Source organism: Brachionichthys hirsutus, chromosome 13 (assembly GCF_040956055.1).
Source record: "Brachionichthys hirsutus isolate HB-005 chromosome 13, CSIRO-AGI_Bhir_v1, whole genome shotgun sequence".
Taxonomy (NCBI): domain Eukaryota; kingdom Metazoa; phylum Chordata; class Actinopteri; order Lophiiformes; family Brachionichthyidae; genus Brachionichthys; species Brachionichthys hirsutus.
Genome location: NC_090909.1, coordinates 4,039,386 through 4,059,276, shown reverse-complemented (window position 1 = coordinate 4,059,276; position 19,891 = coordinate 4,039,386). Strand labels below are relative to the sequence as shown.

Genomic DNA, 19,891 nt, shown 5'->3' with positions numbered 1-19,891 from the left:
ATTATAAGGACGTGAGTTGACCTAAATATTACTGTGCAATAGCACACGTGACTGTGTTGATGCTTATTAACAGGGTGGAGATAGATCTGCAAAGACAGGAGATGTTATGCTTGGGCATAGACAATATTGAGCCAGACTAGACAGTTAGTTACTCATTTTCTTAATTGGACGACTCTTTGACGACTTTTTGCCCATTTATTAGGTGTTAGCCTAATATTTGAGTATTACTGATGCTAGCCTGTTGTTTCTCCAATGCAGGCCTCCTGTTGTATAGATGGCAAACACTGTTGCCCATTCGGCTACCACTGCAGCGCCAATCACTCGGCATGCACTCCAGATCTCTTGACGAAACCTTTCCTCAGACAAGTTTCATCTTCAGTCCCTCTTACTCTCGGTTCACGCCCAGAGCCTGATATGGTATGTCACAATAAATGCCCCCCCCCGTATGGTGTAGGCCCATCTTTCTTTAAATTTCCAACAAATGATTGAGCATATGTGGACATTCTCTCTTTTACGGAGCCAGAACCTATTCAGTCATTTCACAGGGGAATTTCGTGTTATAAGTTCTTTTTTCATTAGGATTAAGGAGAGAGGGCTCATTTGAATAAAGGTGATATATCACATCTATTTATACAAGGGTTTAAGGGGTTTGAAGATTTGTGATTGAAAAATTTCAATTATAGCCTGAGTATAATGATCAGTCTGTGTTTACCTTTACCAGATATTAATGAGAGAAGCCAGTGACAACATCTCCGGTCCTGAAGTAATTGGCTGTGATTCCAACTTTAACTGTCAAATGGGGGAAAGTTGCTGCAAAGGATCCAGTGACCAGTGGATGTGCTGTCCTTTCAAAATGGTATGGATTGAGCATCAAACACAAGATCATTTGGGATTGTGTCTGTTCACGTTGACACAGTGGCAAATTTTCTTAATGGTAAGAAATTCAAAGTTTGCCTGCGTTCTGTAATTCATTTGCCAATTCTCTATTTTTTTGGATGCAGGGCCAGTGTTGTGCTGATGGTCGGCACTGCTGCAATTATGGCTATACCTGTGATAGCACCGCTTTGTCGTGCCAAAAGCGTAAACCGTCGATCCTCTGAGAATCAGATGAAGATGGTTATATCTGAGAACAAAGAACGTTTGCCTGAAAATTAAGTTGTTTCAATTTTCAGAAATAAATGCATATTAAACAGAATTATTCAAATGTGAGTGATTATTATTAATTTTTTTGTATGTGATTTTAACTAATGGCCATTGTAACTCCTTGAAAGTTTGCTCAATCTGAATAATTTCAACATTAACAGCGAGCTGAGAATCTGTGCTTTCAGTCATTATATGATTTGTCGTATTGAAAGAGATGTACATGACATCACTTTAAGAAACTACCGCATTGTGGAAGCAGCCCAGGAACGTGGCGAGTGAATATGGTACAGTAGTTTTTGTTCAGCCAACTAAACTGATGGATATGTAGAAATATTATTTCTTAAAATACCTGTGAATATTCCCATTTAATCATGTCAACAAACTCATCACCCTTGCTCTACATAAAGTCACTTTTTGTGTAATTTTCATAGTGTGTACTGACCTAGAAAAACTGGTACAATATTCAGAGAAATGAGGACCAGAGCCAGATAACTCGAGTTCAGGGACCAGAGTCCAGTGATCAGAATCATCCGTTTCTCTGAGGGGAGGGGGGAGTGCCCACCAACTTAATGAACTGGGTGAAACACCACCTGAGCATAATGGTTCTGCTCTTCTATTTCTACACAGATTAAAACATTTGGCGGCTTTGTTTATTCACAAACAAACCTATTCTATAATAACATTCTGACGAATTGGGAGGAAGGGGCTATTGTTTCATGCACAGATAGCAGTTAAAGTAAAGTAAGATAAGTATATAAGTATATATAATAAGCATTTTATTTTTACTACCGCACACAAGAAATGCCTTCTCTCGTTCATTAAGACTTCCACACAGATAAAAACGAAATGAGACTCCTCAGCTTATGAACTGAAAATGCTTGACTGGCCGGTAGGGGGCGATACGCACCGCGAGCTGTTAGCGGTTCACCAGTATACTGAGAGAAGAGCAAGAATACGGTCGGCAGCAGGAAGGAAGAAGGGGAAAGCGGCACCTGGCGGCACGATTTGACTCTGTTCCGGAGACCTTTTCGACGTTTACTTTACCCCGGTTAAAAGCAGTAGCTCCCGGACGAGTTACTGTCTTTTTTTACAAGGGGAATATGGCCGTGTTGAAGATGCAAGACCAGGTAATGTCATATTGTCTAATAAGGCAACGTAACTTGTCAAGTTGACATGGTGGTGTCGTTTTTTTTTGGGGGGGGGGGGGGGGGGACGGACTATTAAAAGCTAGTTCGCTTCATTGTCTAACTTGGGGCACGTCGCCGCAACTTCTCGTCTTTATATAAATGCAACAGCTAACCTAAGAGGACTCGCGATGCTTCGAACCAGTCTGCCGGAACGTTTGTTTACAATAAGCGCTCGGTCTGCTGTCGTTCTCGCCTGCTAAATCAACTGGTACGTTAGCTAACTAGCTTGCGATAAATAAACCAGCGTTCACCAACGGAACTATTTTGCCAATCTCTGTCAGAGTTTAGATATCGGGACATTGATTGGTGTTCGGTAACCTCAGTGAGAACGAGACGTTTCATGTCAAATCGGTGGCTTCACGGCTTTACTCTGTGATTTGAACTGTTGCTGTTTGTTCTTTTTCTCTCTCTCTCTCTCTCTCTCTCTCTCCCGGTGGTGATGTGCTCTTGAACATAGCTTGGTGGCTAAGAGGTTTAAAAGAGTAGCTAACGCCTGCTAGCATCTTGAAGTAATGCATTTGTTGTGCTATCCCATTTGGAAATGATTACCTTTTGATATGGCGATATACTTTTGTTCTATGTTAGGTTGTGTGCTATCGACTCAATCGAATGGAAATCGATTGTCTGCCCAGGCAGGTCGCTTTATCGACGTGCTCTGGTTCCATAGTTCAGCTCCCTGTCGTTTCCTCCGGGTTGCTGAACGTGCCAGTGACCTCACCTGTTGGAGATGAGAAAATAGAAGGTGGTGCTGGATCCAAGTCTCCAGCTGTGACCCTGAATCAATCGAATTCCACAGTTGTTGTGAACACTGCTGGCAGCAAATGGCAGCAACCCATAGGATATTATGCATCACCTAAGTAGTTGTTTTATTCTAAAAAATAATGTGTTTTAATTTGTATGCACTAGTAGTACATACTGCTCTAACACACATCTACGTCACAAGTAGAGTTCATAATTCAATTACTATGAACAGTCAACGGGGGGGGGGGGGGGGGGGTCAAGCAAGGCCGCAATTCGGATTCGAACCCGCAACCTCCCTGCTGTGAGGAAACAGCGCCTACCGCTGCGCCACTGATCAATGAATCATAAATCTGTCATTTTTGTAATGATCATGTAACTCACATTAAGAATACGAATTACTACGTGCTTGAAACATGATATTTAGCATTTTCTTCCCCGGTTCACAGTCATGCAGGTCCTTAGATGTTACCATAAAAAAACAACTGGATTTCTCTGTAAGAGGTGAAGTTGAAATGTCTCTAAACCACAAAGTTAAATCCGGTTTTTAGAATCTCAAAAGATGGCCGTTACCTGGATACATGAGAAACTGCAAACATATTTAGTCTTTCAGATTTTGTCAATTATAGCTTCATTGCCTCTGGCAACTTGTGATAAATAGGGTACAGTATATGGTATTGTCTTTGTCATCAGTTATTGATCAATTAATACAGTTATAAAGTCAATTCAATTTGCCATTTATTAATTTGGACTTTGGTAAAATTTGGATTTCAGTAAGTTGGTGGTTGCACAGCTCCATGGCTTCTGGGCAATAAGAATAAGCTGGAACGCAACAAACGGAATTGTGTGAGTGCGATTAGATCTCAACTCTGTTCTCCATTGTTCTCAGATTTGTGCTGGCTGACAGACACTGGACAGAGGGACAGAAATAGTCCCGCATTGAAAGCAGGACCGAGACAGGCGTGTGTGTTTTTTTTCCAAGTTGTTCTGTTTTTCCGCTAGGGGGCATCATGCAGCTACGCACACGCACGCACGCACGCGCGCGCGCAAACACACGAACACTGCATCCTGCCTGAGAGGTGAGATGAGATGGTAGAGGCATTCAAAAATCACAACTCATGAAAACAAAAGGGCAAGTATACAGTACACGAGAATATATCGCAGTTTTGTTCATGTGTACTTGGCAAGGGGCTTTCCAGATGTATCAACGAAGCGTATATCATGTTACGCTGTGTTTCATATTAAGTTTATGATTTGTCAGTATGCGTAAATGCTCCATTCGATGGACGCGCACACACACACACACACAATCCCTTCATCTGAGTTAATAAGGTTGTGTGGCTTGGCAGGATTTCCCTTTTTAGGATCTGTGTTGATTATGAAGGGGATTTAGATGGTCTTGTTAGCTGTCCTCGCATGCTCTTGCAAATCCAGCTTGTTCCAATTTTATAATGAGGAGATGGAGACTTTTTTTCTTTCGCCCTGGTACAACAATGGCGATACTAGAAGCCACATTTTTACACACAACTAGTATGTTTTATTATGAGCTCACATTTAGGAAGAAAGGCCATTTGTGTCTTAGCACTAATGTCACGAAGACAAACACTGAAACATTTAATTAGCACCTAAAATCGTCGCGCTCTTCAAGTTTTCACCATGTTGTGGGTAATGGTTTGTGAGGTTGTCTCAAGCCAGTTCATTCAATGGCGTGTGAGAAGACCTTCAGTGGTTCACACCATCACTATCATGTATAATACTGGAGATTAGCACAGAGTCCCTTTTTAAAAAGACGATAAAATCAGCTGGTGATGATGCCCTCAATAAAGACCATGGCAATAGATGATGGTGGATGCCGGGCTTCTCAGTAAGGCCTCCGTAGTTAATAAGTTGGACAAAAAACAAACCCAAACTGAAATTGAGTTCAGTTTTTTGCTTCTCTTTTGTTCCGTTTTTATTCCTCTTTCTCTATCTCCGTCTTTTCATCCTGTATTTTGAGCTGTTTTGCTCCATAATTAACTTTATGTAACCGATTGCACCCGTTGATCTCCCTCTTTGTCCTTTGCTCCATTCATCCTTCGGTGTCTTTGTGCTTCATAGCGACCTTTATCTCGCTCTTGCTCTCTCTCTCTCTCTCTCTGTTTCTCCATCTCTATTTCTCCCTCTGCTCTCTCTCCCCCCTCCCTCTCTCTGTCCCCTCTTTTCCAAAGAGCTGGCTTCAGCAGTCTGCCGGAGATGAACAGCGCATGCCCACATGAATGCGGGCTGCTTTTGGGCCTCATCCATTTGTGCATTCGCCTCTCATGTGTGTGTGTGTGTGTGTGTGTGTGTGTGTGTGTGTGTGTCAGTTCGTGGCTGCAGCACAGCAATGAGGATATGACGCTTCCTGCGTGCTGCTAGGCAGCCCAAACTGATTCTGCCGCATGCCACTTACCTCCACCATTACACAGAGGAATTCCCTGCTGCTGTTCGCAGAGAGTGAGCGTGGGTTAGGGGGAGGAGGAGAGGAGGAGAGGAGGAGAGGACTCACGCAGCAAGGCAACACCGACAGATAGAGGACGGAGCTGGATTTCCCATCGGCTTTTACATGAAGATGCGGAGTCCGCGTTTACGAGGGAACCGCTCGGCTCGTGGGATTTATTTCTGTCTTCAGTCTTCCTGAGTCGCGCACACACACACACACACACACGTAAGAGGGGAAACTCTGTGCGTTTATGTGCGCGCGAGTGATCAAATAAGCGTGCGTATGTGTTTTCCTAATGCGGTCAGAGCGGGCAAGTCGCGTGTGTATTGTAGTCCTGGAGGAGGTGGAGGAAGATGAGCCCTCTTCTTCGCCCCCACCTCCCCGGCCCAAATCGTCCCCTGATCGCAGAATCCACCAAGCCCCTCAAAGGGCTGCCGTTCAGGAGGACAAGGTGAGAGGCTCCTTCTGTTGGGTTCTTCGTTTGAGTGGATCGGTTCAGTGAATGCGTGTGAATGGGCGGCATTCACCGGGGCTTCATGCAGTCCAACGCACTCATAACCTGCTCTGAAGTTTGGGGCCCCGTGAAAGTGCATGTCGCTACATGTCTCTTTGCATGACAATGCAAATGCCCCCCCAAAGACTCCGGCGCTAAATATAACGTCTGTATAGTCACCGCTATACTAGCCCTACCCTATGAGATGACAGCTGCGTTGTATAGATCATCAGCAAAGCCTAGGCCTTTGAAGTCTTTTTATTGGCTGTTTAAAAAAAGCAAGTCCACCATTGAAATATGCGAATCGTTTCATCCGATGAGAGAGATGTTTTTAGAAATGTCCACGGGAGAATGGAGAAGCCCTCCGTGATGTCACGGCTTCGCACGTGTCCATCCTGCGGTTGCAGGAGGTCATCGGTGCGACAGACGGCGACGTGCCTGACAGGAACACTTATTTTTAGATGGAATGAAACGCGAGAGGGAAAGGGAAAATATCAGTAAGGAGCAGATCCATATCAAAGAGCGTGTAGGTAGTTCTGAATTGCTGAGGGAAAAGTTGTGCTGATGACAAAAGTGTTTCCTGTGTGACAAAATGCTTCCCTCGTTTGAACGTTTACGTGTATAAAAATTAAAAATGTTTGTTTCTCTGTTGTACAGAAATTAGTTTATCAGGTTTAAAGTTTTTCATCATCAGTGTTTTAGGTTGTCGTCCTTATCTTAGGGTAAATGGTCCCCCCCCCCAAACAAATCCCACCCAGTATCAGGCTCCTGGCTCTCATGCTTCATGCCAGCTGTTTACATTCCCATACGTGTACTGACTGTTCAGACTTTTTTTTTGTGTATGTTGATTTTTCCTTTTGGTGTAATGTGGAAGTTCTTTACTCAGGAAAGTGCGCGTGTTTTATCACCCGTTTAAATTGTCCTTAGAGTGGAAATGCTTCAGCATTTATTGGGAATGTTATCATTTTTCTCCCACCTTATATTCATCTTTTTCATTGCCGTATGAACATTTTCATTTTCGGGGCCTTGCACCAACTGTCTAGAGAGCACAGCTTCAGCCCCTCACAGATCCAAACGCTTGTGCAGTTGTGTGTGTGTGTGTGTGTACAGTACGTGTGTATTTATCTGATGCAGCTGCCAAATGTTTTAAACAAAGTAGTGATATACTTTCCTTTGCGTCGTCTGGCCTAATCTCACATCTGGAGTTTACTATCAGTGTTATAATTTTACAGATAACGCAGATGTCGGCATAGAAAAATACTGCTTTACGAGTTTTGTATGCGGTGTGCATTTCTGCAGCCATCTCTGTTAAGAGCCATCTTCAACCTGGACCCAGACGAGGTTCGGTCCCTCATATTCAAGAAAGAGGACGTAAACGTGCAGGTAGGTCATACTCGTCTCGCTACTTCCCCCCAGTGTCTGTTCGTTCCGTTGCAGCCCAGTGTATAGTTTTTGAAACGCAGCAGGCTAACAGCAATTGATCTGGGGTTGCTATTGATTGCTTTACTGACTGAGGGAAGCTGCTGCGTGTTTCTGGCTGTCTCTGGATCTATAGTGCGTAGGTCATCTCGCCGAGACTGCCTGGAGTCAGCAACACTGGGCCGGGTCCATTGCAGTCACATGATATTTGTTTATAGCCATACTCTGTTAATGTTTGGGGGGGGGGGGGTTACAGGAGCAGTGTGCTCTGAAGTAATGGAGCGAATTGCATGCAAGTCAACAAATGATTGACTTTGTTCTGTGTGTGTGTGTGTGTGTGTGTGTGTGTGTGGTTTCCATGCCCTATCTTTGTGAATATAGAACTAATACAAGTGCTTAAATTTAAATTTGAATGCTTCTGTTTTTTTGGGATCTCCTGTCAGGACAACGAGAAGCGAACGCCTCTTCACGCTGCAGCCTATCTGGGCGACGCTGAGATTGTTGAGCTGCTCGTCCTCTCAGGTAAACGCCACAGCTACAATTCATACACATATACACACACACAAACACACCCCCGTTCGTCCTTTCATACCACCATCCCCTCACACACGTCTGTGAAGCTACTGCCTGTTTGTCGTCGCTTTCCTTTTCACATTCTTCTCCACATCTGTTTACCTCCACAGCCGCCTTATCTTGGTGACTGATGATTTTATCAATCACCTGATAGGGTCTGTGTCGGATTCACTTACTGTTGAGTCAGCTGAGCACATCAGGAGGTGGGACTTACCCTGTCGTAACACAAGTGTAGCGTAGAAAAGTGCGTGCGTGTGTGTGTGTGTTTGTGTAATCACTGTTTCTCAATAACGTGAAGCGCAAGCAACAGCTGCAGCTCTCGGGTTATTTTAACCGCCATGTTGTGTCAAAGAGGATCGTGGACGTTTTACGTCTTCCGGGCTCTCCTGGCTTCCAATAAGTCTTGTAAAAATCATTTCACATTAATGTTTGCCTCTTTTATCTTGTCCTTGTACTCTTTTCCTTTGGTCCTTGATGTATCTTCCAATGTTGAGACCTTTTTTTGTGTTTCCATTGATGATGTATCTGATGTCTTTCACTCTCCTCTCACTCAAGGAGCAAGAGTTAATGCCAAAGATAACAAATGGCTGACTCCTCTTCACCGAGCTGTCGCCTCTTGTAGTGAGGTAATGTGTGCTTTGCTCTCCCGTCACCGTAAATGTGTAGTTCTGTTCTGCTCTGCCACAAGTTGAGGAAATGTAACGATTCTTGTAGATTTTTTTATTGCTTTTCCACCCGTATTTCCGCTCTATTCTAGACAGATGACCGATAATCACCTGCTTCTCATGGCTGATAAGATGGGAAACAAATCAATGTAAAACCATACAACTATAGAGTTTATAAGATTTGTGGTGTCAAACCATTTAACTTTTTCCTCCGTGTTTTTGGTTTTATTAGTGGATTGCAAACCATATTTAAAGACTCATACACCTCCATCTCCTCTACTGGAATTTGTACATACTGTACTTTGTTTTGTTTTTGTTTTTTAGCACAGAGGCCTCCTAAGAGTAGCAAATACTTTTGTAATCACCCCAACACACACTTGTGAACTGTTTATTTAGTTCTCGCTGTTCATTCAGGATGCAGTGGCGGTTTTGCTGAAGCACAGCGCAGACGTTAACGCCCGGGACAAGAACTGGCAGACGCCGCTCCACGTTGCGGCTAGCAACAAAGCGGTGCGTTGCGCCGAGGCTTTGGTCCCGCTGCTCAGCAACGTCAACGTGTCTGACCGGGCGGGACGCACCGCTCTGCACCATGCTGCCTTTAGCGGACATGTAGAGGTGGGCGTGCCTTTTTGTCGATTGCGCACACGGACACTCGCGTTCATTCCGACCTCCAGTTAATTTGCTTTGGTGCGATAGATGGTGAAGCTGCTGCTGTCCCGGGGAGCAAACATTAATGCGTTTGATAAGAAGGACAGGAGAGCTATTCACTGGGGAGCCTATATGGGTGAGTAATGATGTCAGGTTCCACTGTAAGTTCTGACAGCCTCTGTCTCCCCCCCAGTCATACAAACTGATTTATGTCCCAGGCCACCTGGAGGTTGTGAAGTTGCTGGTGTCCAGCGGGGCAGAGGTCGACTGTAAGGACAAGAAAGGCTACACCCCACTGCATGCAGCAGCCTCCAGTGGCATGAGCAGCACGGTGCACTATCTCCTGAGCCTGGGGGTCCATGTCAGTACCGACACACACGTATGCAAATCCCAGCAATACCCCTAATATGTACTTTGAAGAAAAAAAAAAAGAAGAATTTAAGTCCTAGAAATGATTCTGTGTCCGTTTAAATCATCGCGTATATTTCTTCTCTCGTTGCAAAGGTCAATGAGGTGAATGCCTATGGCAACACTCCGCTCCATTTAGCCAGCTACAACGGACAGGATGTGGTCGTCGGCGATCTCCTCGAGGCGGGGGCGAACGTCAACCAGGTGCGTGTGGTCAGGTGGCAACGCGTGAGGCCATTGCGTTTCTTTGATCGTGTCGTTTCTGTTTCTTTGCTTCAGGTGAACGAGAGAGGCTTCTCTGCTCTCCACTTCGCCTCCTCCTCACGCCAGGGGGCGATGTGCCAGGAGCTGCTGTTGGCAAACGGCGCTCACATCAACATGAAGGTGTGAATGCGTTCATGCAGACACGCCATCATACACTAGAATATTTTTATGACTGCGTGCCGTACATGGGCCTGTCATCACAGCTCTTATTGACGTGTCTGCTGCGCAGTAATGGCAGTATTATTAGTAGTATTAACACCAGTAGCAATAATGGAAACTGATATTAGGTCCCCATGGCCTCAAGACGCAAGGCCATATGGTAGATGAAATGGGAGCGGGGTGGGGGGGGGGGACTCCCTGAGGCTGCAAGCTGCTCAGTGTGTGTGTGTGTGTGTGTGTTAGTGGAGAGTCAGCACACACTGCAACTCTGATATATAGATTTAATATTCGTCCTTCACCTCTTCCTCCGTCTGTCCAGAGTAAGGACAGTAAGACTCCCCTCCACATGGCAGCAACTCACGGAAGGTTCTCCTGCTCTCAGGCCCTAATTCAGAACGGTGAGTCCGTCCGCCCATCGGCCTGCCCTTCACCTTCTTCTTTATCTCTACTCATCCGTTCTCCTCTGTTCTCCAGGAGCTGAGATCGATAGCGAGGACGAGTGCAGAAACACCGCGCTTCACATCGCTGCCCGCCACGGCCATGAGCTCATCATCACAGCGCTCGTCAGACACGGCGCCGACACCGCCAAGTCAGTGACAAATAGTGAAGATTAAGACGGTTACCATTCGGTCAGACTGTTAGCAAAAATGCTCCTATGCATCCTCGCCTTACCGTCTATGTCCTGCGTCTCCTTGTCCTCTGCCTCCCATCTTTTTCAGGAGAGGTATTCACGGGATGTTCCCCCTACACCTGGCAGCTCTCAGCGGCTTCTCCGATTGCTGCAGGAAGCTGCTCTCCTCAGGTACATTCGAGCTGACACCGTTTTTGCCCTCTAGAATCACTTGACATTGTTATTATTGATGGTAATTGCATATTCTCAAAGGATTTGACCTAGACACGCCGGACGACTTTGGAAGGACCTGTTTACATGCTGCTTCAGCTGGAGGGTAAGTCAGAGTCTCTGCTTGCTACCCGATTGTCGTGTGACAAGTCTGTCAGACTTCATCAGATAATGAAACTCCTATGTTAAAACCAGGAACTTGGAGTGTCTGAACCTGCTGTTAAACATGGGAGCAGACTTTAACAGGAAAGACAGCTTTGGAAGGTGAGATAAGCATTTAGTTATATTGCAGAAATGCTTGAAATCAGATTGAAATCAGGACCAATGATGAAAGTGTGATTGGCTCATTGAGACAAACAAAAACAAACGTGGACTCTGTGACTGTCCCAGGACTCCACTACATTATGCATCAGCCAACTGTAATTACCAGTGTGTCTTTGCCCTGGTGGGCTCCGGGGCAAGCATCAACGTGCTGGACCAGAGAGGCTGCAGCTCTCTGCACTATGCTGCTGCAGCTGACACCGACGGGAAGTAAGTTCACCTCCATTGTCACACGCCGATGCAAGTGTGAAAGGACTTCCCAGTGTTCGATCGCAAATCTCTTCGTGTTGGTTGGATTCGTCAGGTGTGTGGAGTACCTCTTGAGGAACGATGCCGATCCGGGAGTGAGGGACAAGCAGGGTTACAGCGCGGTGCACTATGCCTCGACCTACGGGCGCACGCTCTGCCTGGAACTGGTGTGTGCAGAGTGAAAATATGTCCCACCGAGTCAGAAATATCAGAAAAGATTACAATTCCAAGCATGATTCCCTTTGTGTACCAAATAGTTTTAGAAGTGTAAAGAATACTACACAATCCCATAGTGAATAGTGGTTGCCTGTGCTTCTTTTAGATGGCAAGTGAGACACCTCTTGATGAGGTAAGAAAGAAATTGCCATTATCCTTTGTACCTTTAATATTAATATTTTTTTGTCCTGGCTTCACTGGCTTTTAACCAACACTTAATTTCTGCACCTATCTCCGCTGCTCTAACAAGTAACCTTTGCAGTGTAGGAATAATAAAGTATTATCAGTAGCAACATATCATATTACCTTTAACCTCGCGTTGATTCTTTTTGCATGGCGCCCCCTGCTGGGTATGTGATTGTCTGTTGAGAAGTCAAAGCGACTGCTACTTCTCTTCTTAGACAATGAAAGGAAAAAAAAAAAAAAAACTCCTTCAATAAATTTGGGGCGCATGGGTCTGTGAGAATTTGCACATAATGTCTATGAATCGCATTGAGGCTAAGTCATCACGTGTGAACACAGAGATCTGAAGTGAGCTATAAGAACCACGTCTGCATTTCAGCTGATGGAGACATCGGGAAGTGACATCCTGAGTGACTCGGAGGGCCAGGCCCCCGTCAGCCCGCTCCACCTGGCCGTGAGTTTGGCTCTCCCTCACAAACAGGATCTCGCCCTTTCTGCCGTGTCACCGCGAGACAAAAAAGAAGAGTGTCGCTGTGTGTCCCCCCCCCCTTCCGTTGATTTAGGCTTACCATGGACACTGTGGAGCTTTAGAGGTCCTCTTGTCTTCCATGCTGGAAGTGGACATTTGCAGCCCAGAGGGCCGAACGCCCCTCAGCCTGACCTGCTCCAGGGGTCATCAGGAGTGTGTCTCGCTGCTGCTGCACCATGGTTCTTCACCCATGACACGTGACTACTCGCAGAAAAAGACAGCCATGCACGCTGCAGGTATGCAGAACAAATGCAGAAATCTGTTGTAACGCCATTTATTTTCTGGCTTATAAAATGTTGCTTGTGCGTGTGTGTGTGTGTGTGCGTGTGTGTGCGTAGCTATGAATGGTCACTCGGAGTGCCTGCGCCTGCTCATGAGCAGCAGTGACCAACAACACATCGACGTGGACGCACAAGACATCAACGGACAGTGAGTCTGTGTGCTGTGTGAGTTTCCTTTGAACTGGAAACATAGATGGAATCTATTTTGGATCTTTATTTCCTGACTGTTTGCAGGACTCCCCTGATGTTGGCTGTGCTGAATGGACACACAGAGTGTGTGTACTCTCTGCTCAGTCAAGGAGCCAGTGTGCAGAATCAGGACCGCTGGGGGAGGACGGCTCTGCACAGGGGGGTGAGACGTCCTCGCTGGCGTTTCGGTTTCATTCATGATGTTTCCTACGTTGATCTCCTGTGACGTTTCCTTCTTCATGGCTCACGCAAGGCGGTGACCGGCCCGGAGGAGTGCGTAGAGGCCCTCCTCCAGCGCGGGGCTAGCGTGAACGTCAGGGACATCCGGGGCCGGTCTCCCCTCCACCTGGCATCTGCTTGTGGCCGTGTTGGCGCCCTGGGGGCCCTGCTGCAGGCCAACACCGACATCTCACACACTCAAACGCACTTCACTGACAACCAGGGCTACACACCGCTGCACTGGGCCTGCTACAACGGTACTGAGACACGGCACCACGACCAACAAGTGTGTTACAGCTGAACCTGGATCTGTTCCTCCCTTTGTACTTCTGTCCCCTCTCTCTGTTGTCTTAGGATACGACGCCTGTGTGGAGGTGTTGTTGGACCAGGAGGCGCTAAGGCAGATTAAGGGCAACTCCTTCAGTCCGCTGCACTGTGCTGTGTGAGACGATCTCTTTTTTTACATTGATGAATATTTATATGGAGGAAAAGGCTATTGACAGTAGCGACTTTAAACACAACACGTTCAAGGACGGTTGTGTCTTCATCATTATTATTCTTTTTTTTAAGTTATCACGGCTTCTTTCAAAGTTGTCGTTTTTCTGCCTGTGAGCTTACAGATGTAGCAACTGCACTGATTCTGCACCTTTTTCCGCACGATAATTGTCTTTCCACCAGGAGCATGCTGGGAAATGATTTCAAAAGAAACTCACTGGTAGCCTTGTAATCAATGAACCGGGTCTTTGTAAAAATCCTTTAGTGTGTGACTTCCGATAAGTTGTCCATAGATGTTAGTGGGAGTTAAATCTCCACAGTTTTATTGTGCGACCTTTTTGTAAAAAATGGCCCCGGCGTGTTGTTTTTTCAGGATGAATGACAAAGAGGGAGTGGCTGAGATGTTGATCGACTCTCTGGGCCCTGCTATTGTCAACAGCAGCGACTCCAAGGGCAGGTGAGACGTTAGTTTGGATCGCATCCCCTTTTTTTTTTGTCTGGTGTTGCCATTCTGTTATGTTGTTTGCCGTTTTCCCATCTACGCAGGACCCCCCTTCACGCTGCAGCGTTTTCCGACCACGTGGAGTGCCTCTCTCTTTTGCTGAGCCACGGCGCTCAGGCCAATGTACTTGACGCGCACCTCCGCAGGACGCCTCTGATGATGGCGGCGCTCAACGGACAAACCAACACTGTGGGTCAGTACGCCCCAAGCCGGCGCACGCCGACACGTTGACGTACCGGTAATGCTAACCTTTTTGACCTGGAACCATGTGGCGTTGCAGAGTTGTTGGTGAGCAGCGCTAAAGCAGACTTGACTCTGCAGGACGTACAAAACAACACAGCGTTACATCTGGCTTGTAGTAAGGTAAGACTGAAAGGGGCGTGTCGCTCTGATGTCACCAGGAAACACATAAGGATCTATAACCGTTAATACTCTAAACGCATCGATAATTATTCCCTTCATTTTGAACGGGAATCGCTTCCTTGCCTTCAGGGTCATGAGACGAGTGCCTTGTTGATTCTGGAGAGGATCACGGACAAGAACCTCATAAACTGCACCAACGCCGCTCTGCAGACGTGCGTATTATCCTTCGGCGGTGGAGGAGTGCAGAGATGAACGACATTCAGGCTGGGTTTAACTCTGTCCCCTTCCTGCAGACCCCTGCACGTAGCGGCCAGAGAGGGACTGACGGTGTTGGTCCAGGAGCTGCTGGGAAAAGGCGCCAGTGTGCTGGCAGTGGACGAGAACGGTTGGTTTTTATCCTTCGCTCCCATCAGCAGTCGCACTTCTTCTTTTTAACGCTCTCGCTCCTCGCTCATCCGCAGGCTACACTCCAGCGCTGTCCTGCGCCCCCAACCGCGACGTGGCCGACTGCCTGGCGCTCATCCTCCACTCCATGATGCCCACCTCCCCCATGGTCACCATGGCAGCTCTGCCCACCGTCACCATCACTCAGACGGTTATCAGCCACCGCCCCGCCAACAGCATCTCCAAAGGCGCTGCTTTCGACACGCCTCCCTCCCTGAGGCCTGACGACGCCTCCTACTGCAGGCCGGAGCGCCCGCCGTCTTCCGTCTCTGCAGACGACGAGCTGAATGACTCTGACTCGGAGACGTACTGACAGACGCAGCCGCTATTAGACGGAGCCCCACAACACTCGGAAGCCTTAACGGATCACTGACAAGGAAGTTAGAAAGAGAAAATAGATTATTTTAGGTAAGCGTCTTCATGTCTGAAATGGCTCTTCTTGTAAGCCGGATGTTTATTTCCTTATGGAGCGCATCTCTGAGGGACGGTGTCGTAAAAACACAGAATGAGGTGAACATGTACTGTAGCTGTGTTTCAATTCAGGCGCTGCGTCCTTAGGGGGCGGTGTTTAAACACAGACTGTGACATCAGCGGCGCGAAGGAAGGTCTCGCGTAAATGCTGCGTTCTATTCTGTGGACGTCCCGAGATTCATTTCACACAGTGGTTTTACTTCTTTTTAATTACCACCACTATTACAGCTTTTACTTCCACCAACGTTTGTGCTATCACTACAGCTGCTGCTGCTTTTACCTAGCTGCCAGTGTTGCTGGGCAACAAGCGCGGTGCCTCGTGAAGCAAGATGTGAGGGCTGGAGAAACGCGAGTATCTCATTCTGATGCAGCACCGTGAATCAGCTCGTATTCCTCCGACGGCACCGCGGCATGATCCGTAGCGTAGCCGCCCATAATCTCTTCTTAAGTTTAAACAGACCTATTACGGGAGGCGGCGATAGGCGTCACATTGATATTGCTGCCTGACGGTTCCTAAACCACTTTCCAGTTACGAGGGGACGAAATCTTTTTTATCAAATCCTATGAATTTGCTCGGCATGTAAACTGAATTGTTTGGAGCTTGTTCTGATCCATTTACTGTACGATTGGTCCAGGAGTCTGTGGAACGATGACCAGAACGAGCAGCGGGAACATTTAACTTAATATGCTGTAACTACTCTATGTCTGTGTACTGTACTGGAGACGGGGGGGGGGGGGACTGTGTGTGTGTGTGTGTGTGTGTGTGTTTGTTTTTAAAAAAAGAACAGCATTTTGTGCACGTGTGTGGAAGAGGGAAATTAAATATTGCCTTTTTTTTTAAGAACAAGCAACTTTCAGGCAGAGAATGAACACTATTTGTTGCAATGCTTTATAAAGCAGTGGATGAATAAAGATGGTTTTATAATTTATCGCAGCGCGCACGTATGATTGAAACAACAAGCTAATTTTTTCTCTTTTGTTTTTATTACATGTTACATGTACAAACATGTGTTCCAAAGCATTTCACTGTTTGTCCAGGTGATACATTCGTCCGTACAGACAGGCAGTCACCAACCCAGCGGTCATGTTGTGGTGTTTCAAAGTCACTCGGCCGCATGCAGCGCTTTGGAAATCCTTGGGCTGCTCTAGGATCATATCGCTCGACAAAACTGATGGATAAACATATTTGGTGTCAAACATCCCTTCCAGTACAAAGTCAAATTTAGACTCCGATTCATCCACTTCCTGTCCGCAGGAATAGGGGTCCGAGCCTGCACAGCGAACGAGAGCACAGATCTGCAACAGAGATGTGATAATTGTGACGAGATTCTCACGAAGCGCCTTCAAATAGTTGAAATTGCTCTCGATCATACCTGGAGGGCGTAAAGCCCGTTTCCCTTGTGTGTCCCAGCGAATGCTCCCAATGCAAAGAGCTCTTCACTGTTCCCTTGTGGTGACCGCCGGTACTGCAGGTAGCAGCAAAAGGTGCCATTGCACACCTTCAGGTTGCCCTCCGTTTCATTTAAGAGGGCAAAGGTAAACGGATCATGCATCATTGATGAGATGAAGGTATCAGGGGAGGAATAAACTGCACCTGCGGGTTCAGGAGGTGAATCTGAACCATTCTTTTTGTGACAGTATCCAGATTCGTCATTACTAAATAATCCGGACTCGTCTGCTAGCACCTCCTCTTCTTCGGTGATGCGCTGCTCCAACCACCGAGGGTCCAAGACCGGCACCCTTGACATTAGCAGCCTACCCTCCTCTGGCTCTCCTTCCTTGGCGTGGTGGTAGTAGGCAAACCAAGGAGTGTAGATACCACTTCCTGTCATAATGAATTTATCATGACGAATGTTGGCAGCCAACAGGGTGACATTGGCCCCGAAACTGAACGCCCTCTGGAACTGGACTGAATCTAGTAGGGGGAGCTGGTTCATCCAAGCCGTGGGGAAGATCAGCTGACGCACACCCTGGAATGGTCCAAACGGAGGCAGATGTTAGGAAAAAAAGGTACACAGAGCTGCAGGGCTGTGTATGAAATGAGATGTTCTACCTGCTCCACCAGAGTAACGGTGGGATTATAGAACAGAAGGTCGAAGCAGATCAAGAGGCCAAACCTCCCAGCAAAAGGCGTGTCAAATGTTATGATCTCAGGCTGCGGAGGCGTGTCAAAGGCATCCTCGTAGTACAGGTTGTGCTTATGGTAGCGCGCCACCAGCAGACCATCTGAACTGTACGAATAATAATGATTCGATACTAGTAATTATTCATGTCGGCTGGGATATTCCAGTACGGCGAGAAGCCGGTCTTTGTCTTAATGCTGAAAGATCTACGCTGAACCTGAAAACCACGTTGGTGTTGAACTGCCACCGTAGGTCTGCGGGGCAGGTGGCGGAGGGGTCGGTCGGCAGGGGGCAGGGCTGCAGGTCAGCCACATTGGCCACAAGGTAGAGGTTGTGACGCCGGGCCATGCAGCTCAGTCGGTAGAGAACCTGTGAAATAAAATAGGTACTCAAATGGTGATGCATGTTTTTACAATCCCAAAGGTGTCACCGTTTCATTTCACATTTTAGACTTCCTGATCCAAATCCCATTGAAATAAGTTTTTAATAGGGGATGGTTTACCTCGGTGTTGTTGTGTTTGCCTGGCTCTGTGCAGGGGTTCCACTTCTCCTGCTGGGGGTCAGGAATGGTTTCAAGGTAGCCAGCGACGGATGAACGGCTGAAGTTGAAACCCTGGAGACCGTTTTCTGGGAACACCAAGATCTGGACACCCTGAAGGAACAAAGGCCAAGTTTCATTACGCTACAGCAGGTACTGAGCGTGTATTATAATACGCGTTGAAACGTATCTCAGCAGGAAATGGGCTAAATAAAGAGTTGCGCATGCTTAAGACTTAAGATACAGCAGCAGATACAACCATAGAGTTGTCTATAACAATTTTATAGACAAGTAATATAATTTATAGTTGCGGGGGGGGGGGGGGGGGGGGGGGCGTAACAGAAAATAATTGAGAAGCACTGAGATATAGGGGAGATCCAGCTTTCATTGTACCCGCTGAGACGCCTCGGCTGCCTGCGTCTCGTAGACGTCCAGGTTCAGGTTCATGTGGCGCAGCGCATCAGCCCGGGACAGGGGCACACGGGGCTCCGGGTTCAGGATTATCTTGTGCTCGTACACCGCAGCGTGGTACGACGGACGGAAAAGGGAGGAATATGGTAGAAGGGCCGAAGTGAAACCGAAAATGACCGGAACAAAAACGAATAAAAACATCGTTTCTTTCGTTGAGCGCCGTTCGATGATCGCCAAAGGTCACCGAACTAGGCGGTACCGACCTGGTCCAGTTGGTCCTATACGAGTCCGACGTGACCAGTGGTCAAGGGCCACCAGTTGATTTGTTGCCGACGCTGTCAATGATTAAACTTGCTGTGGTTGCGTTTACATCAATCGGGAATAGGAAACAAACAATGCCTTTGTTTTGAAAAGAACAGACAGGAAATACCAGTTCCGTTACCCAGAACCCCTTTCGAATCCGATCAGTGTTAATTTATTTGATGGAAATGTTCCAGATTTAGCATCTTTTTTTTTGTTGTTTTGTCGTAAACACACAAACTGTGTTTTGTTCCACATGAATGAAAAATATTTTTGATTAATCAGTCATAAAAGCAGAAGTTATTTCTGGATGGTCGTTCCACGCAAATGAGAACTCTGTAAATAAATTTAAGATTGAAAACCGGAAAAAAAACCCAAACCTTTATTTTAAAAACAAACCGGAAATATAAAGTTTTTAACCCGGAAGCACTTTGAAAATCTCTTTTTCGGCCGCTTTAGTACGTTTATGACAAACTACGACCGTAACATCGCGCTTTTTTGATTTTCTCGTCCAAGATTTATTAGACCACATGAAACATTTGATCTTGTCGCGTTTCCGTCACGTCTCCTTGCGCTTTGCCCGGGTCATATATTAGCATTAGCACTAGCACATTGCAGCGCAATGTCAACCCCTCAGGAAGCACCTTCAAACGGCGCAGACGTGTCAACAACACCCACCAAGAAGATATTCGCTAACTGTTGGAGCTGCCGCATTCTCTCCGGCGGGGGTTTGATCCTATCTGGAGCTTACGTGTTTTACGCAGCCCGGAAAGTAATGCAGCGCGGCGCACCGCCCGCAATGGGGACAATAGCGCAGATTACTTTCGCTGCTAGTAAGTTGTGTTGAAACTGTAGCTGCGACATCAACGAGGCGCCGCTTTCTCAATGATACGTGTTTGTTTGTTTGTTTGTTTTTTTTCCCGTCAGGTTTATTTGCGTGGGGAACTGTTCTCATCGCTGACCCGGTCGGAAGAGCGAAGGCGGCGGACCTGAAAGTGTAAACAAACGTCTTCTTGAACTACAAAGTGACGTAATGATGGACAACGTGACACCAGGAA

At 46.8% G+C, this 19,891-nt stretch overlaps 2 protein-coding genes across 2 annotated transcripts; one reads left to right on the top strand and one right to left on the bottom strand.

Moving 5' to 3' along the window:
* Positions 1-5,496: 5,496 nt before the first annotated feature.
* On the top strand, positions 5,497-16,395 carry LOC137903184 (serine/threonine-protein phosphatase 6 regulatory ankyrin repeat subunit A). The gene is made up of 29 exons (XM_068747320.1): positions 5,497-5,980; positions 7,322-7,405; positions 7,885-7,963; positions 8,570-8,640; positions 9,094-9,294; positions 9,376-9,463; positions 9,546-9,688; positions 9,832-9,939; positions 10,015-10,119; positions 10,478-10,556; positions 10,633-10,747; positions 10,878-10,960; positions 11,042-11,105; positions 11,195-11,263; positions 11,390-11,530; positions 11,625-11,736; positions 11,892-11,918; positions 12,348-12,422; positions 12,532-12,733; positions 12,836-12,926; positions 13,013-13,130; positions 13,221-13,443; positions 13,541-13,628; positions 14,055-14,138; positions 14,228-14,376; positions 14,464-14,546; positions 14,676-14,758; positions 14,840-14,931; positions 15,008-16,395. Exons 1-29 carry the CDS (start codon positions 5,825-5,827, stop codon positions 15,301-15,303), a joined length of 3,309 nt encoding a protein of 1,102 aa, XP_068603421.1. The 5' UTR covers positions 5,497-5,824; the 3' UTR covers positions 15,304-16,395.
* A 43-nt stretch (positions 16,396-16,438) lies between these two features.
* btd (biotinidase) lies at positions 16,439-18,734 on the bottom strand. Its single transcript, XM_068747321.1, has 6 exons — positions 18,516-18,734; positions 18,087-18,236; positions 17,802-17,953; positions 17,515-17,692; positions 16,835-17,431; positions 16,439-16,757 (listed from the first exon to the last, which is right to left on the bottom strand). The coding sequence occupies exons 1-6, from the start codon at positions 18,732-18,734 to the stop codon at positions 16,485-16,487; spliced, it is 1,569 nt and encodes a 522-aa protein (XP_068603422.1). The 3' UTR covers positions 16,439-16,484.
* Positions 18,735-19,891: the final 1,157 nt, after the last annotated feature.

Coding starts and splice junctions, on each gene's coding strand:
- LOC137903184 (XM_068747320.1), top strand. CDS start 5,825: ATGCGGTCAGAGCGGGCAAGTCGCGTGTGTATTGTAGTCCTGGAGGAG. Junction 11,106..11,194: donor CATGCTGCTTCAGCTGGAGG/GTAAGTCAGAGT, acceptor TGTTAAAACCAG/GAACTTGGAGTGTCTGAACC. Junction 12,734..12,835: donor GACAGCCATGCACGCTGCAG/GTATGCAGAACA, acceptor GTGTGTGCGTAG/CTATGAATGGTCACTCGGAG.
- btd (XM_068747321.1), bottom strand. CDS start 18,734: ATGTTTTTATTCGTTTTTGTTCCGGTCATTTTCGGTTTCACTTCGGCC. Junction 18,237..18,515: donor CAGCCGAGGCGTCTCAGCGG/GTACAATGAAAG, acceptor TTGTTCCTTCAG/GGTGTCCAGATCTTGGTGTT. Junction 17,954..18,086: donor GCAAACACAACAACACCGAG/GTAAACCATCCC, acceptor TTTATTTCACAG/GTTCTCTACCGACTGAGCTG.